Source organism: Cyprinus carpio, chromosome B14 (assembly GCF_018340385.1).
Source record: "Cyprinus carpio isolate SPL01 chromosome B14, ASM1834038v1, whole genome shotgun sequence".
Classification (NCBI taxonomy): Eukaryota; Metazoa; Chordata; class Actinopteri; order Cypriniformes; family Cyprinidae; genus Cyprinus; species Cyprinus carpio.
The window spans coordinates 6,455,634-6,477,085 of record NC_056610.1 but is presented as its reverse complement, the minus strand read 5'-3'; the positions used below and the strand labels follow the sequence as shown (position 1 = coordinate 6,477,085).

The window sequence follows — 21,452 nt, the reverse complement described above, 5'->3', positions numbered from 1 at the left end:
AAGACAAGACCCGCAAATCCGCGGCCACAGAACAGCAGAATATGAACGCAATGCACAAAGTCTCTCGTTAAGCGTTTCATTTCCTCCCGTAGAAAATCATTATAAATAAAACACATAGCTTAATGTACAAAGACAAAGAAATAAAAGAGCTGTAGACAGTTATTCTATATGGAAAAACGCTCAACGCGAAACTTTGCATGTTGCATTTATTCTGGGCTCACCTGCTTGCCTGTAGGGGAGCGCGGGGCACAAAGTAACGCGGGGTAAAAAGTAACACAGACATTTTAGATAGTTGCAAAGGGTTAACTATGACGTTCTCCCGGGCTTTTCACCGCACTGTCGGCAGACGTCTTCCCGCCAACTTTCGAGAAAGTTCGTCACATATCCGATGAGAACTGAGGAGAAACTCTTTCGTCAGCATGTAAGTATTGTTTTTTATAATAGTTGTTTTTTCGATTTTTAAATTATGTATGAAAGTAGGTTAGTCCAACCTTATATTGATGTGATTACCGTCTTCTTGGCTAAAAGATGTTACCATTTTGAAAGATGTGAAAAACGCATAGTGACTGCTAAACAGTCCTGAGGTAAACACTACACAGCGGGGTTAGTTGTAACACGGTGTTACAACTAAGCCGCACATAATAATCGGCAATGTCGGATTGTATCAAGTACATTTAGCGAATAAATAAAATATATATATATATATATATATATATATATATATATATATATATATATATATATATATATATATATATATATATAGCTTATAAATTATGTTTGTGTACACACTCAAACACATATATCATTTATAAGCTATATAACGTTATACATACATATGCATATTATACATATGTATGTATATATAGATTATAACGTTAAATATAAATGCTGTGTGTGTGTGTACACAGACACACACATGTAGATTTTTTATTTTTTATTTATATAAATTTGTTAATTTATATTTGTATTATAGTAAGTACAGTTTGCACAAACACTTGTTGCATTTCTTTTATTCACAGGGTTAGAAATAGTAGAAAGTCAACAACTAGAGGACAAACTACTAGGGAAGTTTTTAGTTTGGCAGCCGGAGAGGTGGAGAGAGGCAGGTCCTTGCAGAGCGTGGCAGGTAGCTATGGCATCTGCCATGTTACTCTACACCGATTCATAACACGTAAACACAGACTGCAGGAGCAGGGAGTAAGATCACCACTACCTCCAGTGGGTTACTCTTCACACAAAAAGGTGTTTACTTCAGAGCAGGAGGAGCAGCTTGCTGCGTATTTGAGTCGTGTGGCAGCAATGTGTTATGGGCTGAGCCCCAAGGAGGTAGGCTGGTTGAACTAGGATAAGCTAGGAATTATTGCTCTGTTCTGTTGAATTCTGTTCACATTCAAGTGCCTGTTTCTGTTATAAATGGTAGGTTCGTTTGTTTGAATGCTTAGAATAAATTATTTAATACATAGGCCTACACACTTTCTCTCTCTCTCTCTCTCACACACACACACACACACACACACACACACACATAAATACATACATAGGCTACACACATGCATACAAGTATGCATATATACTTACACGAATAAGCAATTTTAGGATGCCTTGTGGGATGTATGTAAAAGCAATTCATGTAGTTGACTTATTTTTTTCCCCCCTTTTATATTTTTGTGTTTTTTAGGTTCGAAAACTTGCATTCGAATGCGCAGTCAAGTTCCACTGCAAATTCCCAGAATCCTGGTCAAAAACCCAAATGGCAGGCAAAGACTGGTTTACATCCTTCCTCAAAAGGAACAGGTCTCTTTCATTACGAAAACCACAAGCCACCAGTATGGCGAGAGCAACTAGTTTCAATTCTCACAATGTAGGAATTTTTTTTAACAATTTAGACACTGTATACAAAACTCACCATTTTAGGCCAAATGACATATGGAATATGGATGAGACTGGTGTGACCACAGTTCACACCCCAGAAAAAATAATTGCGACAAAAGGAGTGCGCCAGATCGGAGCAATGACATCTGGAGAAAGGGGTACGCTTGTGACTGTGGCAGTGGCCATTAATGCCCTGGGGAATTTGATGCCTCCGTTTTTTTGTTTTTCTCCGTAAACGAGTTTACTCTCACTTCATCAACGAAGGGCCACCTGCATCAGCTGGAGCAGCAAATGGGTCTAGTTGGATGTAGGCAGAGGAATTTTTGCAGTTCCTTCACCACTTTGCCAACCATACGAAGCCCTCGCTAGAATTGAAGGTACTTCTCTTGCTGGACAATCATGTGTCCCACCTGTCTGTGCCAGCCATGGATTTCTGTAGAGAAAGAGGCATCGTTTTACTTACTTTCCCACCACATTGCACTCATAAGCTCTGTCCCCTGGACAGAACAGTTTTTCGATCTTTCAAAGGGAGGGTCAACACGCACCTGGACGCCTGGATGAAAGCTCACCCTGGCAAGAACGCCACAATATACGACCTCCCTGGGATTGTTGCAAAAGCGTTGCCACAGGCAACAACACCTGAGAACATCATGTCGGGTTTCAGGTATCTATCTATTAAATATAAAATAATAAAATTCTTAATTTCCTTTGGGATGAATAAATTATCTGTCTATTTATCTAGGTGCACTGGTATCTGGCCCTACAGCCCTGATGTGTTTGGAGAAAATGACTTCGCTCCTGCATATGCAACCGACCGACCAGAGCCAACTACCTTGACATCCTCTGCAGATTCCTCCACACTCCACCAGGGCTCCTCCACACTCCACCAGGGCTCCACCACACTCCCCCAGGGCTCCACCACACTCCACCAGGGCTCCTCCACACTCCACCAGGGCTCCTCCTCACTCCCCCAGGGCTCCACCACACTCCACCATGGTTACTCCACACTCCACCAGGGCTCCTCCACACTCCACCAGGGCTCCTCCACACTCCACCAGGGCTCCACCACACTCCACCAGGGCTCCTCCACACTCCACCAGGGCTCCTCCACACTCCACCAGGGCTCCTCCACACTCCACCAGGGCTCCACCACACTCCACCAGGGCTCCTCCACACTCCACCAGGGCTCCTCCACACTCCACCAGGGATCCTCCACACTCCACCAGGGCTCCACCACACTCCACCAGGGCTCCTCCTCTCTTCACCAGGGCTCCTCCTCTCCACCAGGGCTCCTCCTCTCTCCACCAGGGCTCCACCACACTCCACCAGGGCTCCTCCACACTCCACCAGGGCTCCTCCACACTCCACCAGGGCTCCACACTCCACCAGGGCTCCTCCACACTCCACCAGGGCTCTCCACACTCCACCAGGGCTCCACCACACTCCACCAGGGCTCCACCACACTCCACCAGGGCTCCTCACTCCACCAGGGCTCCTCCTCTCTTCACCAGGGCTCCTCCTCTCTCCACCAGGGCTCCTCCTCTCTCCACCAGGGCTCCACCACACTCCACCAGGGCTCCTCCACACTCCACCAGGGCTCCACCACACTCCACCAGGGCTCCTCCACACTCCACCAGGGCTCCTCCACACTCCACCAGGGCTCCTCCACACTCCACCAGGGCTCCACCACACTCCACCAGGGCTCCTCCACACTCCACCAGGGCTCCACCACACTCCACCAGGGCTCCACCACACTCCACCAGGGCTCCACCACACTCCACCAGGGCTCCTCCTCTCTTCACCAGGGCTCCTCCTCTCTCCACCAGGGCTCCTCCTCTCTCCACCAGGGCTCCACCACACTCCACCAGGGCTCCTCCACACTCCACCAGGGCTCCTCCACACTCCACCAGGGCTCCTCTTCTCTTCACCAGGGCTCCTCCTCTCTTCACCAGGGCTCCTCCACACTCCACCAGGGCTCCTCCTCTCTTCACCAGGGCTCCACCACACTCCAGCTGGCTCCTCCTCTCTCCACCAGGGCTCCTCCTCTCTCCACCAGGGCTCCTCCTCTCTCCACCAGGGCTCCTCCACACTCCACCAGGGGCTCCACACTCCACCAGGGCTCCTCCACACTCCACCAGGGGCTCCACCACACTCCACCAGGGCTCCTCCACACTCCACCAGGGCTCCACCACACTCCACCAGGGCTCCTCCACACTCCACCAGGGCTCCTCCACACTCCACCAGGGCTCCTCCTCTCTCCACCAGGGCTCCTCCTCTCTCCACCAGGGCTCCTCCTCTCTCCACCAGGGCTCCTCCACACTCCACCAGGGCTCCTCCACACTCCACCAGGGCTCCTCCACACTCCACCAGGGCTCCTCCTCTCTTCACCAGGGCTCCTCCACACTCCAGCAGGGCTCCTCCACACTCCACCAGGGCTCCTCCACACTCCACCAGGGCTCCTCCTCTCTTCACCAGGGCTCCTCCACACTCCAGCAGGGCTCCTCCACACTCCACCAGGGCTCCTCCACACTCCAGCAGGGCTCCTCCACACTCCACCAGGGCTCCTCCACACTCCACCAGGGCTCCTCCACACTCCACCAGGGCTCCTCCTCTCTTCACCAGGGCTCCTCTGTGCCTGAATTCATTCCTGCTTTAGTCAGGCCCTTTCCCAAGGCACCTCCAAGAAAAGAAGTTGCCAAGCCCAGAAAGAAGATAAGTGCCATCCTCACAGACACTCCAGCCGTTGCAGAGGAAGAGGTTCGAAAGAGTAAAAAGACAGCCCCCAAGAACAGAAGCCTTGGTGTGAAAAAGCGAAGTAAATCAAGTAACTCAGTCGACTGCCTTGTGTGCGGGGAGGAATTTACATCATCTGCACCTGGAGAGAAATGGGTTAAATGTGTCTTTTGTGATGGGTGGTCACATGAGTTATGCACAGAGGGAAATGAACATTATGTTTGTCACGTCTGTGATGAAGAGTAAGTTGTATTAAAGGGATAGTTCACTCAAAAATGAAAAGGAGCCAATGATTTACTCACCCTGAAGCCATCCTAAGTGTATATGACATTCTTCTTTCAGACTAATACAATTCGAGTTGTATTTAAAAAATGTTCTGACTCTTTCAAGCTTTATAATGAGAGTTAATGAGTATTTTTTTTTGGAAGTCCATCAGAGCACATTCATCTGTGATGGAAAATACACCCATTCACTCCCATTATAAAGCTTGGAAGAGACAGGACATTTTTTAATATAACTCAAATTATATTCGTCTGAAAGAAGAATGTCATATACACCTAGGATGACTAAAGGGTGAGTTAATCATGGGGAAATTTTCATTTTTGGGTGAACCATCCCTTTAATGAGTAAAGTTTCTAGGCTACACGTCATACAGTGGTATGTTGAAAATGTTTCCACTTACTATGTCATGAATATTTGTTAGATTTATCATTTTTTAGTACGGATACAAAATAATCAGTTATTCAATTTATTCAAAATATCAGTTATACAGAAACGGTGTGAAAAGATCTTTACCTTGAAAAAGCTTAAGCAAATGTTTAAATGTCTTTTGAAATGAAATGGTTTATGCACATTTTAAAATGTCTTAAGATAAAAAAAGAAAGTTACATGATTTTTAAAATGTTAGCCTATCGGTTCATGAAACTAAGGCCTATATACAGGTCTGTTTTAAAAGTAAAATAAAAAGAAATTGACATGATTTGTTGTCTAATCTCCCTTAAATCACACAGTTGAAGAGGTTGAAATGTCTTCATAAATGTTAAGTGTGACATGTTTTTCATGTTTATTTATTTATTTATTAATGTATTTATTTATTTATTAATGTATTTATCTGATATGCTGGCTGTAATAAGAAAATTATTAAATTATTAAAATAAATTATTATAATTATTGAACCAGTTTATTGTGTGAAATCTGACTCTTCCAGCAACCGTTACAACTAACCCTCTGTCTGTTACAACTAACCCCGCCCACGGGGTAAATTGTAACATTTGACTCTATCCGCTTTGGGCGATACAGCACAGGAATGGTAGGTCCGACGAACATACAAACAGTGCTCATTTGTAAGAGAGGCTTGCATGTTGTTGGTTTAAAAATATGGTTTGTCTAACCCCATTACTTTGTTAATTATTTGGCCAAATCCAAAAAGTGTTACGTTGTGCCCCGCGCTCCCCTACATATTATTTATGTATATTTTAATAATGAAGAGGAGCATATTGAGTTTCTTCTTTATCTTCTTAGTCTGATATTATGCCACATTATGCCATGTTTTGCCATGTTTTATACATTATTCATTATATTAATAAACTATATTGAATTTGATATTTGAATAGCATCTTAATACATTAAGCCATATTAAGTGTTTATGTTTTCTACGGGAGGAAAATGCTTAATGAGAGACTTTGCGCATTGCATTCATATTCTGCTGTTCTGTGGCCGCGGATTTGCGGGTCTTGTTTTTTTTCTTGCAGGACCCCTGTACGTGACGGTACTAAATTAGTTTTAATCGTTTAATCACCACAGCGTTTTTGTCTCCATTGGCAACATGCACGATTTCTGTTGATTGCAAGTGACGTCGCAGGTAGCTGAGAGTGCAAGTGGTGATTGCAAGTGACTTCGTAATTTAGTTTCTTTTTTCTTGTCTTCAATACCTGGCTGCTGTTGTAAAATGTTGAGAGATTCAAACAAAAAATAATAAATAAATAGAACAAAATATAAAATAAAGACTGCAAGTAATGTCACTACCGGAAGTGCAAGTGTCTGAGAGTGCAAGTCTGAGAATGCAAGTCTGAGAGTGCAAGTGCAAGTCTGCAGCCAGACCCTTTTGCTCTGGTTTGAAACTAATGATTTGCAATGGTTTCAGAGCTTCACACTGTAAGAAATGGAAGTGTGTGTTTACTGTAGTAGTTGTCAGGTGGCGCTGTGCAGCACGAGCTCTAGGCAGCAGCAGCCGCGAGGAAGAACGCACTTCCGGTTCTAAAATGAAGATGCCGACCGATGCAAAGAGTAAATAAATGAAAACATTTTTCTCTCATTGTTTCAAAAATAACCCTTTTTATTCAGGCTCTGCGACAAAATGATGAACCGAACGGCGTACTTCTACGACCCAGACGTGGGGAACTTCCACTACGGTAAGAGTGCGCTGTGTGTCAGCAGCAGCGGCGGATAATCATCGGTGTTTACAGTCAGAACCCACACACACACATCAGCACACACTGCTCTCAACACTCAGCACGTGTGTGCACTGTACAGCAGAATCAGCATTTCAGTAACAAATATGTGCGAGCAGAGTGTAAATGACCGGCTGCTGAGACAGACTCATTCAAAACTACCCCGCAGAGGGCACTTCTGATGAGTCGGTTTCGGAAATACGTTTTTTTTTTATTATTATTACAAAAAAAGTGGTTTGGGTTCATTTTGTAACGTTATATATAGCCTTGGACGAGTTTTTTTATTTATTTTAATTCATTTCTTTTAAGTTAAGATGTATACTGTAGTGTCTAGTAGGAAATTGAATATCTGTGTCCCTGCAGCACAGAAGCAGTCATCAGCAGCACAGGTATATTTGTAGCAATAAACAACAATACATTGTATGGGTCAAAATTATACATTTCTCTTTTATGCCAAAAATCATTAGGATATTAAGTAAAGATCATGTTCCATGAAGATATTTTGTAAATCTCCTACTGTAAATATATCAAAACTTAATTTTTGATTAGTAATATGCATAGCTGCTAAGAACTTCATTTGAACAACTTTAAAGATGATTTTCTCAATATTTAGATTTTTTTGCTCCCTCAGATTCCAGATTTTCAAATAGTTGTATCTCAGACAAATATTGTGCTCCTTACAAACCATACATCAATGGAAAGCTTGTTATGCATAAATCTCAGTTTCAAAAAAATGACCTTCATGAAAGAGTCTGATGAATCTGAATAGAGCAGACCGCAGACCACAGCTCAGCAGCATCCTCAGGTATCTGAACGTTTATATTATTTGGTGTTTTCCTGCAGGTGCTGGCCACCCCATGAAGCCTCACCGGCTGTCCCTCACACACAGTCTTGTGCTGCATTACGGGCTCTACAAGAAGATGATGGTATGCTCGGTCTGTTTAGTCCAGTCACTTGACTGACCCCAGGTCCTGACGAGCAGAGCTCTCTGTGCAGGTGTTCAAGCCGTACAAGGCGTCCCAGCACGACATGTGCCGCTTCCACTCGGAGGACTACATCGACTTCCTGCAGAAGGTCAGTCCCAACAACATGCAGGGCTTCACCAAGAGCCTCAACGCCTTCAACGTGGGAGACGACTGGTCAGTTTCCTTCTCTCTATCAGAGATTTTAAGTCATGTTTTCATGAAAGTAGCGGATGTTTTTGGTTTGATATATAGTTCTGTTTCTCTGATCGCTGGTCCTTGTGTTCCCAGTCCTGTCTTTCCAGGTCTGTTTGAGTTTTGTTCCAGATACACAGGTGCCTCTCTGCAGGGAGCGACGCAGTTAAACCACAAGGTCAGAGGCTTTGCACAGAATCATACCGCATACCATTCTGAACCTGAAAATTAATTTTTGCTTCCTGAAAATAATGCATTCAGTATGTGAAAGACTAGGCTATTTTAACTTAAAACATAAGATTTGTAAATAAAAATGAAACTAAAACTTGAAACATAGAAAAGGTTTTAAACTCTGAATGAATTCATGAGTTGTTTTCGATGATTAATTTGTTGATTGCATAGATATGTGACATTGCCATAAACTGGGCTGGAGGTTTACATCACGCAAAAAAGTTTGAGGTAAGCCTCTTTTTTTTTTTTAAGATTAATACAAAGATGAAGAAAAACAGCATCAAGCACATCAGGTGTCTAAAAAGCCTCTATATTAATTTATTTTCCGTTTCCAGGCGTCTGGATTTTGCTACGTGAATGATATTGTCATCAGTATTCTTGAACTTTTGAAGTAAGTGAGAGATGGACAGGAAGTGACATCACTCTTTGTCAGAAAGACCACCGGAACGGAAATTAAGAAACGGTTTCTGACGGACTGATATTGTAGTTGCTACTTCCAGTAGACTGATGCAATAGCCAGATACAGACGTGCGCTCTGTATTATTGTTCAGTGTTGTGCGTTTATGCAAACAAATGTGAGTAATCATGTGAATATTTAATTAACACTTTGTAGTTATAATTGTGAATGTCTGGCGATCTGTGGAATGTTTTGAGATGTGTAATGACGATCGCGATATGATCGCGGATAGGCGCTAATTCCATAAGCCGCGTTAGTCTGATCACATTGAACTCACACGTGCTGTTGTATTTCATGCTGTGTCATGCCGTGTATTGGAGTTTACTTTGTTATATAATATTCATATATTATCTGATAGTTGAGTATTCGTTTGTGATGAGTGATTTAATAAGTTATTGATATTTTGTGAGTTAATTTGCAGTGAATATATACAGATTTTGTATTCATATTGTATTCTTTATCTGTTTTCACAGACCACAACGCAATAACCTGTGTCAAATACTGCCATTTGATCCATCACATCTTCAGATGATGTTGTAATGGATATCACTGATTACCTGAAAGTACTATTAAAGAAAAGCTTGAAAGGATTCACATCGACCATGCCTGATTCTCTAACCGGAATCAATGTCCATATTTGTCCGGCAGTAGAACTGGAAATTTAACAAGGTTGACAGAGGTGGTACCCTGCCACAAATTGGTCCTTCGAGCCGGAACCTGGCAACAGCAAACAATATGGACACTGCAGCTAGTGATGCAGCGGAGCCTGTGGTCAGACCCAAGAGACAAAGTAAACCACCTTCACATCTGAGTGACTATGAGGTTGGCTACATACCCCCAGTGGACCCTCCTCCAATCTCTTCTTCTCGCTGTCACAGCCAACATAAGAGCCAATCGAGGAAAACGTCCCACAGTAAAGCCAGCTCTCATTCCAGATCCAGTGGTCATTCCATTATCTCTGGTGTGCAAGCTACTTCTGCACTCACAAGCAGTCAGGCAGCCATGGTGGATGAGAGAATCAAGCAGAGGCAGTATGACAACCTACTTCAGCAGATAGAGGAGGACACGCTGGCAGAAATAGAATATCAGAAACTGCAAACACAAGCTACAGAGGCTCAACGTGTTCAGGAAGAGGCTCTCGTGGCAAAGGAAGCACTAACTAACCAATTAGAACGACGACGTAAGCTGAAAAAGGCAGAGACTGACCTAGAAGTGGCCAAACTGGTGAATTCTTTGCTCAGCCAAGACTTGAGTGTGGACGATGCAGGTCCTGAAGGATCTCCAGACACAACCGTGCCACCATCGCAGTTACTTCATGCCAGCCCAGTCCAGTCTCCTGTACCTCAGCAATTTCCCTGCCCCGTATCATCCATGATCCAAGCCACGCAGACTGTATCAGAGGCACAGAGCATAGATCAGTCACTCAAAAATCCTCCATTGACATTACAAGCAACTATGCCATTACAAGTTCCAGCTTACACCGCACAGTTGTCCGCATGTACAGTCACTCAAACCCAAGGAAGATCACAAGTAGCACATTATGAGGAGAATATGTCACATGTCTTGCAGCAGCCAAGCCCAGTCTCAATACCACTACCTCCATTCAGCCCTGTGCAACAAGCAGCGACTCAGCTTGCGACACCATACACAGGTAGTGTTCTGATATCACAGACTAAACCTCCTGTTGCACCCATTGCATCAACCTCACATGTGAATACTCCATTACCAAGGCAGTCAGCCCCTCTTACGAGTCAGACTCAGCCTATTCCAACCACTCATCATAGAGCACCTCTCTTATCTAACACACCCATCTGCCCTCAGCCATATTCACCTCTACCTGTTCCTCAAGCTGGTTACATACCCCAACCCGGGACAGAACTTCTGATGGCAGCAGCCTATGGCATTCCTCGCCCCACACTACCAGTGTTTGAGAGTGGCACTGAAAGTGACTTTGCCTTGTTGAAGTTGGCCTTAGATAATCTCTTAAGTCACCATACCCACATCAGCGAGCAGTACAAATATCAAGTGTTGCTGAGTCACCTGAAATTTGCTAGTGCCCAACAACTGGCTAAAGCATATATGCACCACCCACAGCCATACACCACAGCCTTGCAAGCTTTGCAGGAGAAGTATGGCCAGCCCAGGCAGCTTGTGCAATCTGAGTTAGGTGCAATCATGAGTACACCACCCCTTAATATGGGTGATTCCAATGCATTTGACTCATTCGCCTTATCTGTCCAATCCCTAGTAGGCATGCTGAGAACACTGGAAGGTCAAAATGGGTATGAGCTCATGTGTGGTTCTCACGTAGACCGCCTTCTGAGTAAACTGCCACCTGCTTACCGAGACGGCTTTGTAGAATACTGCCTGAGCCATGGAATTCTACAAACCGGTACAGACAGAACCTATACTCTCCCTGACTTCGCATCCTGGTTACAAACGAAGTCACAAGCTAAACGTATCTCAAGCCGAGCAGCCGCTGTATTTCAGTCCGACACTACAAAGTCATCTGGGAAGAGTAAATACACTCCATATCATCGAGAGCGTTCAACACCTATACTTCTGACATCAGAGAAATCTGTCAAGCCTTCTGCACTGGCACAGGTAAAAGTCATCTCCAAGCCAAAGCCCTATTGTCCTCATTGCGACAACCAAGATCACTATCTCAACTCCTGTGATAAATTCAAAAGGCTGACCACTGCACAGATCATCACCTGGATCGCAGAGGGCAAACGTTGTTGGAAGTGTGGTCGGAATCATTCAGCTGACTCCTGTAACCTCAAGCGACCGTGTAAAGTCTGCAAGGAGCTTCACCTTACCGTGCTGCATGACTCGATTAATGACACCTCCAGAGCAGTGCTTATGGTGAGCCTACCATCGACACAGATCTATCTAGATAGACCCAACCGCTCACAGAAAGTCATGCTAAAAGTTGTCAGAGTTCTCTTGCACAATGGTGGCCAAACAATGGAAGCTCACGCTGTCTTAGATGACGGCTCTGAAAGAACTATCGTCCTTCCCCAAGTGGTTCGACAGCTCAGGCTAGATGGAGCTCCAGAAGTTCTTCCCTTGCAGACAATCCACCAGAGCCATACCAAACTTGATGGGGTCCACAGTAACTTTTGAGGTGTCTTCTCTCACCAAACCTACAGAGAGGTATGTCATTCGAAACGCCTTTACTGCCTCTGGTTTAAGCCTTGCTGAACATACTTACCCTGTGGCAACACTCCAGAAAGCATATCGCCACTTGAGAGGTCTACCCTTACAGCCAGTTGACAACGTCAAACCCTTACTCCTCATAGGGTCTGATATGCCACACCTCCTGACGCCAGTTCAGCAAGTGCGAAGAGGAGCAGAGAGCAGCCCCATTGCCATATGTACCAAGCTTGGTTGGGTACTGCAAGGCCCAATGTGTCCAATTCAGCCCCCTAAAGGTCTGCAACAATGTTTGCATATTATGACAGCCCCAACACGTGACGAGCTGTATCAGCATGTTGAGCGCTTGTGGCAAGTTGACACTGTTCCATACAATGAAAAGGTGATAACAAGATCGAAACAAGACCAACAGTGCTATAACCTTTTGCAGACTGCCACTGTCAGAGTGAACGTGGATGGTGTCCTGCGGTATGCTACTCCACTGCTGAGGCGCACTCCTATCACTTTGCTTAACGCAGGTATGGAGTCTGTGCTCCCCAGCTTAAGAAACATTGAGAGAAAACTGGCCAAGAATCCTGAGCAAGCACAAGTTTACTGTTCTGAGATTCAAAAGCTTGAATCAGCAGGCTACATTGCTAAGATAGCACCAGATGAGGTAGACAAGTCCACAGAGTCGTGGTTCATTCCCCACCACATAGTGCACCACAATGGAAAGGATCGAATAGTCTACAACTGTTCCTTTCAGTACCATGGTCAGAGCTTGAATGAACAACTCCTTACAGGGCCAACACTTGGGACATCTCTGTTGGGCGTGATATTGAGGTTCCGGCAACATGCAGTTGCAGTGAGCGGGGACATAAAAGGCATGTTCCACCAAGTACGTTTATTACCTGGTGACAAATCGGTCCTGCGATTCATCTGGAGGAACATGAACCAGGAAGCTCACCCAGACATTTACGAGTGGCAGGTACTTCCCTTTGGTACGACCTGCAGCCCATGCTGCGCCACTTATGCTCTTCAGTATCATGCCCAAGAATACCGACATACCATGGCTGGACTAGTTGACATTGTGGAGACCTCATTCTATGTTGATAACTGCCTTCACAGTACCTCTGATCAAGGTGAGGCCAAGGCCATAATAGATGGATTGCGTCAGTCCTTGCTACAGGGAGGCTTTGAAATCCGACAATGGGCATCCAATGTGCCATCCATTCTCAGGCACCTCCCATCGGAAGCCAGATCAGCTAGTAGTGAGTGCTGGTTGTCTCAGAGTAGCACTGACCTGCAAGAACTTACACTCAGCTTACAATGGAATTGCCTCGACGACACCCTTGGGTATACAAAAGGTGTAGCAGAGCCTGCTCAGCCCACTATGAGGAACCTGTATAAGACTTTGGCAAGCCAATATGACCCCTTGGGGTTCATCCTACCCTTCACCACGAGGGCAAAGACTCTGATCCAGGATCTCTGGAAACACAACCTAAGCTGGGATGACCCTATTGAACCCTTACATCTGCGTGAGAAATGGTCCACATGGATTGCAGAGCTTTCCAGTATCACCAAACTACAATTCCCTCGACCTTATGCTCCTGGCAAGTCTGACACACCGTCCACTGTCAGAGAGTTACATGTCTTTTGCGACGCCTCGGAGAGGGTATATGGATCTGTCGCCTACCTTCAGGTCACCGACGAGAGTGATGAAGTCCATGTCACCTTTGTCCTAGCTCGATCTAGAGTGGCCCCTCGGAAATGTCTATCTATGCCCTGCCTGGAGTTGTGCGCGGCGCTCTCTGGAGCTCAGATGGCTAAAGTCATACAGACTGAACTTACCATTCCCATACACCAAGTCACATACTGGACTGATTCAACCACAGTGCTGCATTGGTTAAAATCAGAATCTTGCCGATACAAAGTCTTTGTAGGGTCCAGAGTAGCCGAGATCCAGACTTTGACAGACGTTTCCAGATGGAGGTATGTTGACTCTGCTAGAAATCCCGCTGACCACATCACCAGGGGTCTTACCTTAGTGGAACTAGCTTGCCCTCACCAATGGAGATCCGGTCCTTCCTTCCTGACTCAACCACAGAATAAGTGGCCAGCATTACCCAGTGCAGAGTCTGAACCAGACCTGAGCGAGATAAAAAGAGCATCCTTTGTTGGAGCAATCACAGTTGTTCCCAGTCCAGTGCCTTTAGACTTCAGTCAATTCAGAACCTGGAAGGAGCTACTTCAAGCAACTGTGGAGTCCTGTGATGGGGCGGCCAACTCTGACAACTCTTCTGAAGCCTCAAGGTATATACAGGCAGAGAAGCTCCTCTTAGCACAGGCACAGCTTGATTCATTTCCAGAAGAATTGCGGGCTTTGAAAGCTAGACAATTCATCTCGACAGACAGCCGATTGAGGTCTCTCGCCCCAGAATATGACAAAGATACCGGTCTTATCAGAGTGGGAGGACGACTTCGTCGTATTGAAACCCTGCCTCCTGATGTCATTCACCCTATCGTCCTAGACCCTCAACATCAGGTCACAAAGTTGCTCATCCAAGACATAGATCAACAGCTCAATCATCCTGGTGCAGAACGAGTACTAGCAGAGCTACGCCGTCGATACTGGGTGCTTAGAGGCCGGGAAGCTGTGCGCAGACACCAACATTTCTGTCAGGATTGCCAATTTTGGCGCTCTAAGCCACAGAACCCAAAGATGGCTGACCTTCCACCCTGCAGGCTACGTCTGTTCAAGCCACCATTCTTCTCCACTGGCGTAGACTGCTTCGGGCCCTTTCAGGTGAAGATAGGTCGACGTCAAGAAAAGAGATGGGGGATCTTATATAAGTGCTTGACAACCAGATGATCTCCTTGAACACCTAGACACAGACGCCTTTCTCCTGTCTTTACGACGCTTTATAGCCCGCAGAGGGAAGCCCTTTGAGATACTATGTGACAACGGCACCAACTTCACTGGAGGCGATCATGAGTTAAGAGAATACTTTAGTCAAATGACACCTGAACTTCAGACACAACTGGCTAAACAGCAGATCCAGTTTCGCTATATCCCACCGAGCGCCCCTCATTTTGGCGGTACATGGGAGCGAGAGGTGAAGTCAGTTAAGACTGCTTTGCGAGTCATTTTACGGGAACAATCCGTGCCTGAATCTGTGCTGCAAACATTACTAGTGGAAGTAGAGGGCACACTTAATTCCAAGTCACTTGGCTATGTTTCATCGGACATTGCAGACCCGGACCCTGTGACCCCGAACATGTTACTCATGGGACGCCGTGATGCCTCCTTACCACAAGTCCTTTATGACTCCAACGAGCTCTTGGGCAAACGCAGGTGGCGACATAGCCAGGTATTGGCTGATCAGTTCTGGACTGCTTTCATACGCAGCTATCTACCAGAACTACAGGGCAGACAGAAATGGACATCGGATGGCAAAGGGTTGGCAGTAGGACAAGTGGTGCTCCTAATTGACCATCAACTCCCACGAGCACTATGGCCTGTGGGTACTGTGACAGAGACCTATGCAGAAGCAGACAAGAGGATTCGGACAGCTAAAGTCAAAGTCAAGGACAAAATGTATCTGCGTCCTGTTGTGAAACTGATTCCACTTCCTCCAAAGAGGGATGAGGATAAAGACACTTTGGATGGCCTTTCTTAAGGGCTACAATTAGCCTGCCGGTAATTGGGGGGCGGCAATTGTAATATGTTTCTATGCTCCGAAATTAAGAAACGGTTTCTGACGGACTGATATTGTAGTTGCTACTTCCAGTAGACTGATGCAATAGCCAGATACAGACGTGCGCTCTCCATTATTGTTCAGTGTTGTGCGTTTATGCAAACAAATGTGAGTAATCATGTAAATATTTCATTAACACTTTGTAGTTATAATTGTGAATGTCTGGCGATCTGTGGAATGTTTTGAGACGTGTAATGACGATCGCGATGTGATCGCGGATAGGCGCTAATTCCATAAGCCGCGTTAGTCTGATCACATTGAACTCACACGTGTTGTTGTATTTCATGCTGCGTCATGCCGTGTATTGGAGTTTACTTTGTTATATAATATTCATATATTATCTGATAGTTGAGTATTCGTTTGTGATGAGTGATTTAATAAGTTATTGATATTTTGTGAGTTAATTTGCAGTGAATATATACAGATTTTGTATTCATATTGTATTCTTTATCTGTTTCACAGACCACAACGCAATAACCTGTGTCAAATACTGCCATTTGATCCATCACATCTTCAGATGATGTTGTAATGGATATCTCTGATTACCTGAAAGTACTATTAAAGAAAAGCTTGAAAGGATTCACATCGACCATGCCTGATTCTCTAACCGGAATCAATGTCCATATTTGTCCGCCAGTAGAACTGGAAATTTAACAAGGTTGACAGAGGTGGTACCCTGCCACACTCTTTTTATAAAATGCATCATTCAAAATGATATAGAAATAACATTCATGAATGTATGTGGGAACTTACCATTTTAAATTACTTTTTTTTTAGCTGTTTTGGTATTAACTAGTATTGTGGGTGTTATTTTATTTTTTTGCAATTGTTTTGTTTGTTGATGACACGCTTTAAACATGACCTCCTGAAAGCTGCTTCCATAGCTGCACAATCACCAGGACACGTCAGCTACAGCTTGTGTGTGTCTGATAGGTATCATCCGCGCGTGCTCTACATTGACATTGATATTCATCACGGGGATGGTGTTCAGGAAGCGTTTTATCTCACAGACAGAGTCATGACCGTATCCTTCCACAAATACGGGAACTACTTTTTCCCAGGAACTGGTATGTGGTTCTTATACTGCCTGATACAAGTTGCTCCTAGTACAATGAGAACGCACTCTAATGTGTCTGTTGTGTTCGTGTGAGGTGACATGTATGAGGTGGGAGCTGAGAGCGGCCGCTACTACTGTCTGAACGTGCCCCTGCGAGACGGGATCGATGACCAGAGTGAGATGATTCATCCTCTTCGTTCTTATAGTCCTTAATTATAAGAGTCTTCATGCAATTACACTTAGAAATGTGCAAAATCAGTTTAACCACATCAAGTTACCTGCTGGTACTGCACTGGGCAGATACTAGAGAAAAACAGCTTTATGGCAAACATTACCGTTACTGTAAAATAAAAACTTCCCAGGATGCACCAGTATGTTGAGAGAGTATCTGCGGGAGTATTAAGTAGCTTTAGCCTTTGATTTGCCCTTTTCACAATTTGAGGTTTGAAAGGGTCAGAGCAGAAAGTCAAGGCATTAAAGTTTTCATGCACTGCACAAAAAAAAAAATATATATATCTTTCTCAGTATTTTTATTTTCTATTACAAATATCTAAACATGCCTAAATCAGCATATGTTTACTTTAGATGCAAGTCTTGAAACATTGAACAAAGTCGAGGTTATGCTTAAAACAAGAACACGTATGTCAGTGGTGTGTGGAAACGTTTCCTTTTACTCTTGTGTTGATCAGAGAGATGTTTGTGTTGATGTTCCCAGGCTACAGACACCTGTTTCAGCCGGTCATCAAGCAGGTGGTGGACTTCTACCAGCCCACGTGCATCGTTCTCCAGGTGAGGCCTCTCTCTCTCTCTCTCTCTCTGTCAGTCGTGCTGCTGTGCTGTGCTCATCTCTGTGATCGCTCTGCAGTGTGGAGCTGATTCTCTGGGCTGTGACCGGTTAGGATGCTTCAATCTCAGCATACGAGGACACGGGTAAGACCTCTTCTCTCACACGACACACTGATCTGAAATCCTCATCTCGGCTCAAGCTCCTCGTGTCTGTAGAGATTGTGTGGAGTTTGTGAAGAGCTTCAAGATCCCGCTGCTCGTTCTGGGTGGAGGAGGATACACGGTCCGAAACGTCGCCAGATGTTGGTACGTTCACGACTCACTAGAGAGTTATGAAGTAACCTTTAAAGGAGTCATATCAAATCAAATGAGTATCATATGATTTTGTTCACCGAAGTGTTTTTGCTTCTGTGCCATGAGCGCAGGTGTCTTCATCACTAACACACAGGTTTGCTGTCAAGTCAAGTAAATGTGTAACTTCCTGTCCTTCAATAATAGCCTTGTTGAGATGTCTGAATTATCAAAATGAAAATGCAAACACGTTGTATTAGATGCAGCTGAACCTTCAGAGCAGCTTCCTCTTTAAACTACAATAAGACCAAACTAATCCCCCTGTTATAAAGACAAAGCATTTCAGGGAAACAAAATATAAAAAAGATAGGTGGATATTTAGGCCAAAGTGGGCCAAAGATCTATTTTATCTTAAATATTTAAAAATAAGAACAAAGATACACATTGCAAATACACATACCATATATGGAAGAAAAATAATGACAAATGTCTGAAACAAAAAAGCATGTTGGAATGTTGTATTTGAATAAATGATGAATTTTATTTATATGGCTTGAATTTTTGTTGGCTCAAACCCAACTTAGTTGTATATTTAAGCTGTGAATATTTCAATTCAAAATATTTCTTAACTTAAAAAGCTGCTAAAGTTGGAACGTGTTAAACACACGTCACACTCTTTTGACAGATGTCTATTTTTCACAAGAGAACCTCTGATCTTCACGAATGCTTTTTGAGATGCACACTTCTCTCAGAACAAAACCAAGCATCATCTAAATCTCTTATTAACGTTTGTCTCGGCTTATGCCCACAGCATCGTCCCCTGCAGCAGCCGGTCATATCTCCATTAATACTTTATGAGAGGCACTTACTCTCAGAAAGAAAGAAACCGGCTAAAAATGCCAGTGTCCACTAATAAATAAAATAGTTTTCACTGCAGTTTACTGTTCATTTCCACTGTTGTGATTAACTCACTATCCTACGATTTATTCTCCGCTCTGTTGAGTCTCAGACTGTCAGTTTCTAAGCTGCTTGATTTCAGTGAATGCTGCTAATGTGTGAGTCTTCACTTGTCCCTGTGCATGTTCTCTTGCAGGACCTATGAGACGTCTTTGCTGGTTGAGGAGTCGATCAGTGATGAGCTGCCGTACAGTGGTGAGAGAGTGACTGTGTCTCTGGAGAAGAGCGCGTGTCTGTCTTCAGTCAGCCTCATGTGACTTCTGTTGTTGTGTTTGTCCTCTGCGCAGAATACTTTGAATATTTTGCTCCAGACTTCACACTTCACCCAGATGTCAGCACAAGGATAGAAAACCAAAATTCTAGACAAGTATGAGTTATTTCCCTCACGTATGTTATGTGTCTGTCTTTACATTGAGAGTGCATTTTAAACCTGGAAATAAACAAGTTGAGAAAAAACAGTAAGTGTTGCATAATGAGAAATCAGATGCTCTCTGGAGGTTCACTTCATGTCAGATAAGTACTAAGATGATATCAAACCCATGTGCATTGTTTGTTTTTTTAATTGAACTTTTCATTTTGTATTAAATTATAATAATGCAAAAAAGTGAAAGAATAAATAAAACCGTATCAAAATGTAACACTTAGGATTAGTTGAAGGGTATTATAGTGTGCTGTATTATTAAGGTTGGAGCGTGTGTCTTCAGCAGTGAGCAGTGTGGTGTTCTGTGTTTTCTAGTATTTGGAGCAGATTCGTCAAACAGTGTTTGAGAACCTGAAGATGTTGAATCACGCCCCAAGCGTTCAGATCCACGACGTTCCCTCAGATTTGCTGAGCTACGAGCGTCCAGACGAGGCTGACCCTGACGAGCGCGGGTCAGAAGACAACTTCTCCAGGTGACCGCACACTAACACTGGTGTTTAACACCTGCCCTGACGCCCCGTCTGCCCTCCAACACCCCATCTGCTTGATTTATGATCAAGAGAAAAACAGTGAAATTATTATAATTTAAACTAGCTGTTTTCTGTGTGAATCTCTGTTAAAATGTAATTTATTTCTGTGATGTGCAGCTGTATTTTCAGCATCATTACTCCAGTCTTCAGTGTCACATGATCTTCAGAAATCATTCTAATATGATGAATTGCTGCTGATTATTATCAATGTTGAACACACTTGTGCTGCACAATATTTTTGTGGAAACTCTGAGACAGGATTCTTTAACCCTTTAACTGTCACCCCCCATTTTTTAAAATAGGCATTAAAGTGCACTATCCGAACTTAAATTGTTGTGTTTTATTTACACTTTGGAATATAGACCTGAGGTTGGTCTCTTTTTAAAGAAGAAAATTAGCAGAGTTTGGCAAAAGTGGAATTTTTTCAAAAAATTAAAGTATCAAAAAGTTATAGAAGTTTAAATGTACTGTAAATAAAATGCACTATATTAATTTTTTATTTATTATAAGTATTTTACGTAACAGGTTTTACTCTAATATTGGTATAAAATTAAAGCCTTGTGTCTAAATAAGTTATGTTCCAAATTTGAAGTTGATATGAAAAAAATTGAGGTTCCTGTGAGATTTTATTTAGGGCGTCATACCACAAACAGCCACCGGGAGCCACCAAAACTCCTTTGAATTTTAATGAATTTTTCCCAAGATTTCTGTCAATTTTACTTCAATACTCAAAATAACCACCAAATATGGAATCCTGAGACTCAGACCTTTCCAATGATATGTTTGTTGCCAAGATTATAAAAAGTTTTGATTCTAAAAGACCGTAATGCAGTTTGTAATATGACACTGTCCACTGTCCAAGGGGGAGGAGTCCGATAAGATTTTAAAGTACCATTTCCATGGTAACGCAATGTCCGATTTCAAAATCGTTTTCACAGGATGAATCTTGGGCTTCTAAGCTTTCAAATGATACATTTATGATGATTACTAAAAGGTTTTATAGAGAAAAAGGACAACAAAAAAAGAGCGCCAAGCGTCCCACAGGTGGGACGGTGACAGTTAAGGGGTTTTATCTGAAATATTTTGTAACATTATAAATGTCTTCACCATCACTTTTGATACATTCAGCGCATCTTTGCTAAAAGTATGAATGTCTTTCAGAAACAGCTTGTTTGTATCTATTGTTATTGTACTGTGCTGACGCAGAAGATATGATGTGAGCTGCTGGACTGAATGTTGAAGGTCCTGATCTTCTGACCGTCTTCTGTTTGATCGCAGGCCCGAAGCAGCGAACGAGTTTTACGATGGTGACCATGATAATGATAAAGAGAGTGACGTGGAGATCTGAAGATCACCTCTGGCCTTCAGCCGTACAGCTGAGCGGATGAACCTTCGGTGTCTGAAGCTGTTATTGTCACAGCAGTGTTTTCTGTTCATCAAAGCCCAGCTCTAGAGTATTAATACTGCATCTGTACTGAGATCATGTCATACTGTATTTCCTGTATCCAAGTGGTTATGATTAACAGAATATTTTTTCTTGACCTTTTCATAATTTGTTTATAAAATGTTTCTGTAATAAATCTTTTGGAAAAGAGCCTTTCTAACTTCTTAACT

General features: G+C 43.7%; 1 protein-coding gene, 1 long non-coding RNA gene and 1 pseudogene across 2 annotated transcripts; all 3 read left to right on the top strand.

Annotated features, from left to right (window-relative positions):
- The first annotated feature begins 2,306 nt into the window (after positions 1-2,306).
- On the top strand, positions 2,307-5,382 carry LOC122139529 (annotated as a pseudogene).
- Positions 5,383-6,806: 1,424 nt separating this feature from the next.
- Positions 6,807-21,432, top strand: LOC109064961 (histone deacetylase 3). Its single transcript, XM_042737863.1, has 15 exons — positions 6,807-7,019; positions 7,902-7,984; positions 8,055-8,197; positions 8,312-8,393; positions 8,618-8,674; positions 8,782-8,837; positions 16,730-16,863; positions 16,948-17,028; positions 17,569-17,642; positions 17,719-17,783; positions 17,856-17,945; positions 19,024-19,082; positions 19,175-19,254; positions 19,624-19,781; positions 21,117-21,432. Exons 1-15 carry the CDS (start codon positions 6,965-6,967, stop codon positions 21,184-21,186), a joined length of 1,287 nt encoding a protein of 428 aa, XP_042593797.1. The 5' UTR covers positions 6,807-6,964; the 3' UTR covers positions 21,187-21,432.
- On the top strand, positions 8,986-9,493 carry LOC109060989. Its single transcript, XR_006156407.1, has 2 exons — positions 8,986-9,021; positions 9,377-9,493. It is a non-coding gene; the product is annotated as an uncharacterized LOC109060989 (long non-coding RNA).
- Positions 21,433-21,452: the final 20 nt, after the last annotated feature.

Excerpts from the sequence above, each read along its gene's own strand:
- LOC109064961 (XM_042737863.1), top strand. The coding sequence starts at position 6,965 with ATGATGAACCGAACGGCGTACTTCTACGACCCAGACGTGGGGAACTTC. Across the intron at positions 7,985-8,054 it reads GGCTCTACAAGAAGATGATG|GTGTTCAAGCCGTACAAGGC; the intron begins GTATGCTCGGTC and ends CTCTCTGTGCAG. Across the intron at positions 19,255-19,623 it reads AAAACCAAAATTCTAGACAA|TATTTGGAGCAGATTCGTCA; the intron begins GTATGAGTTATT and ends TGTGTTTTCTAG.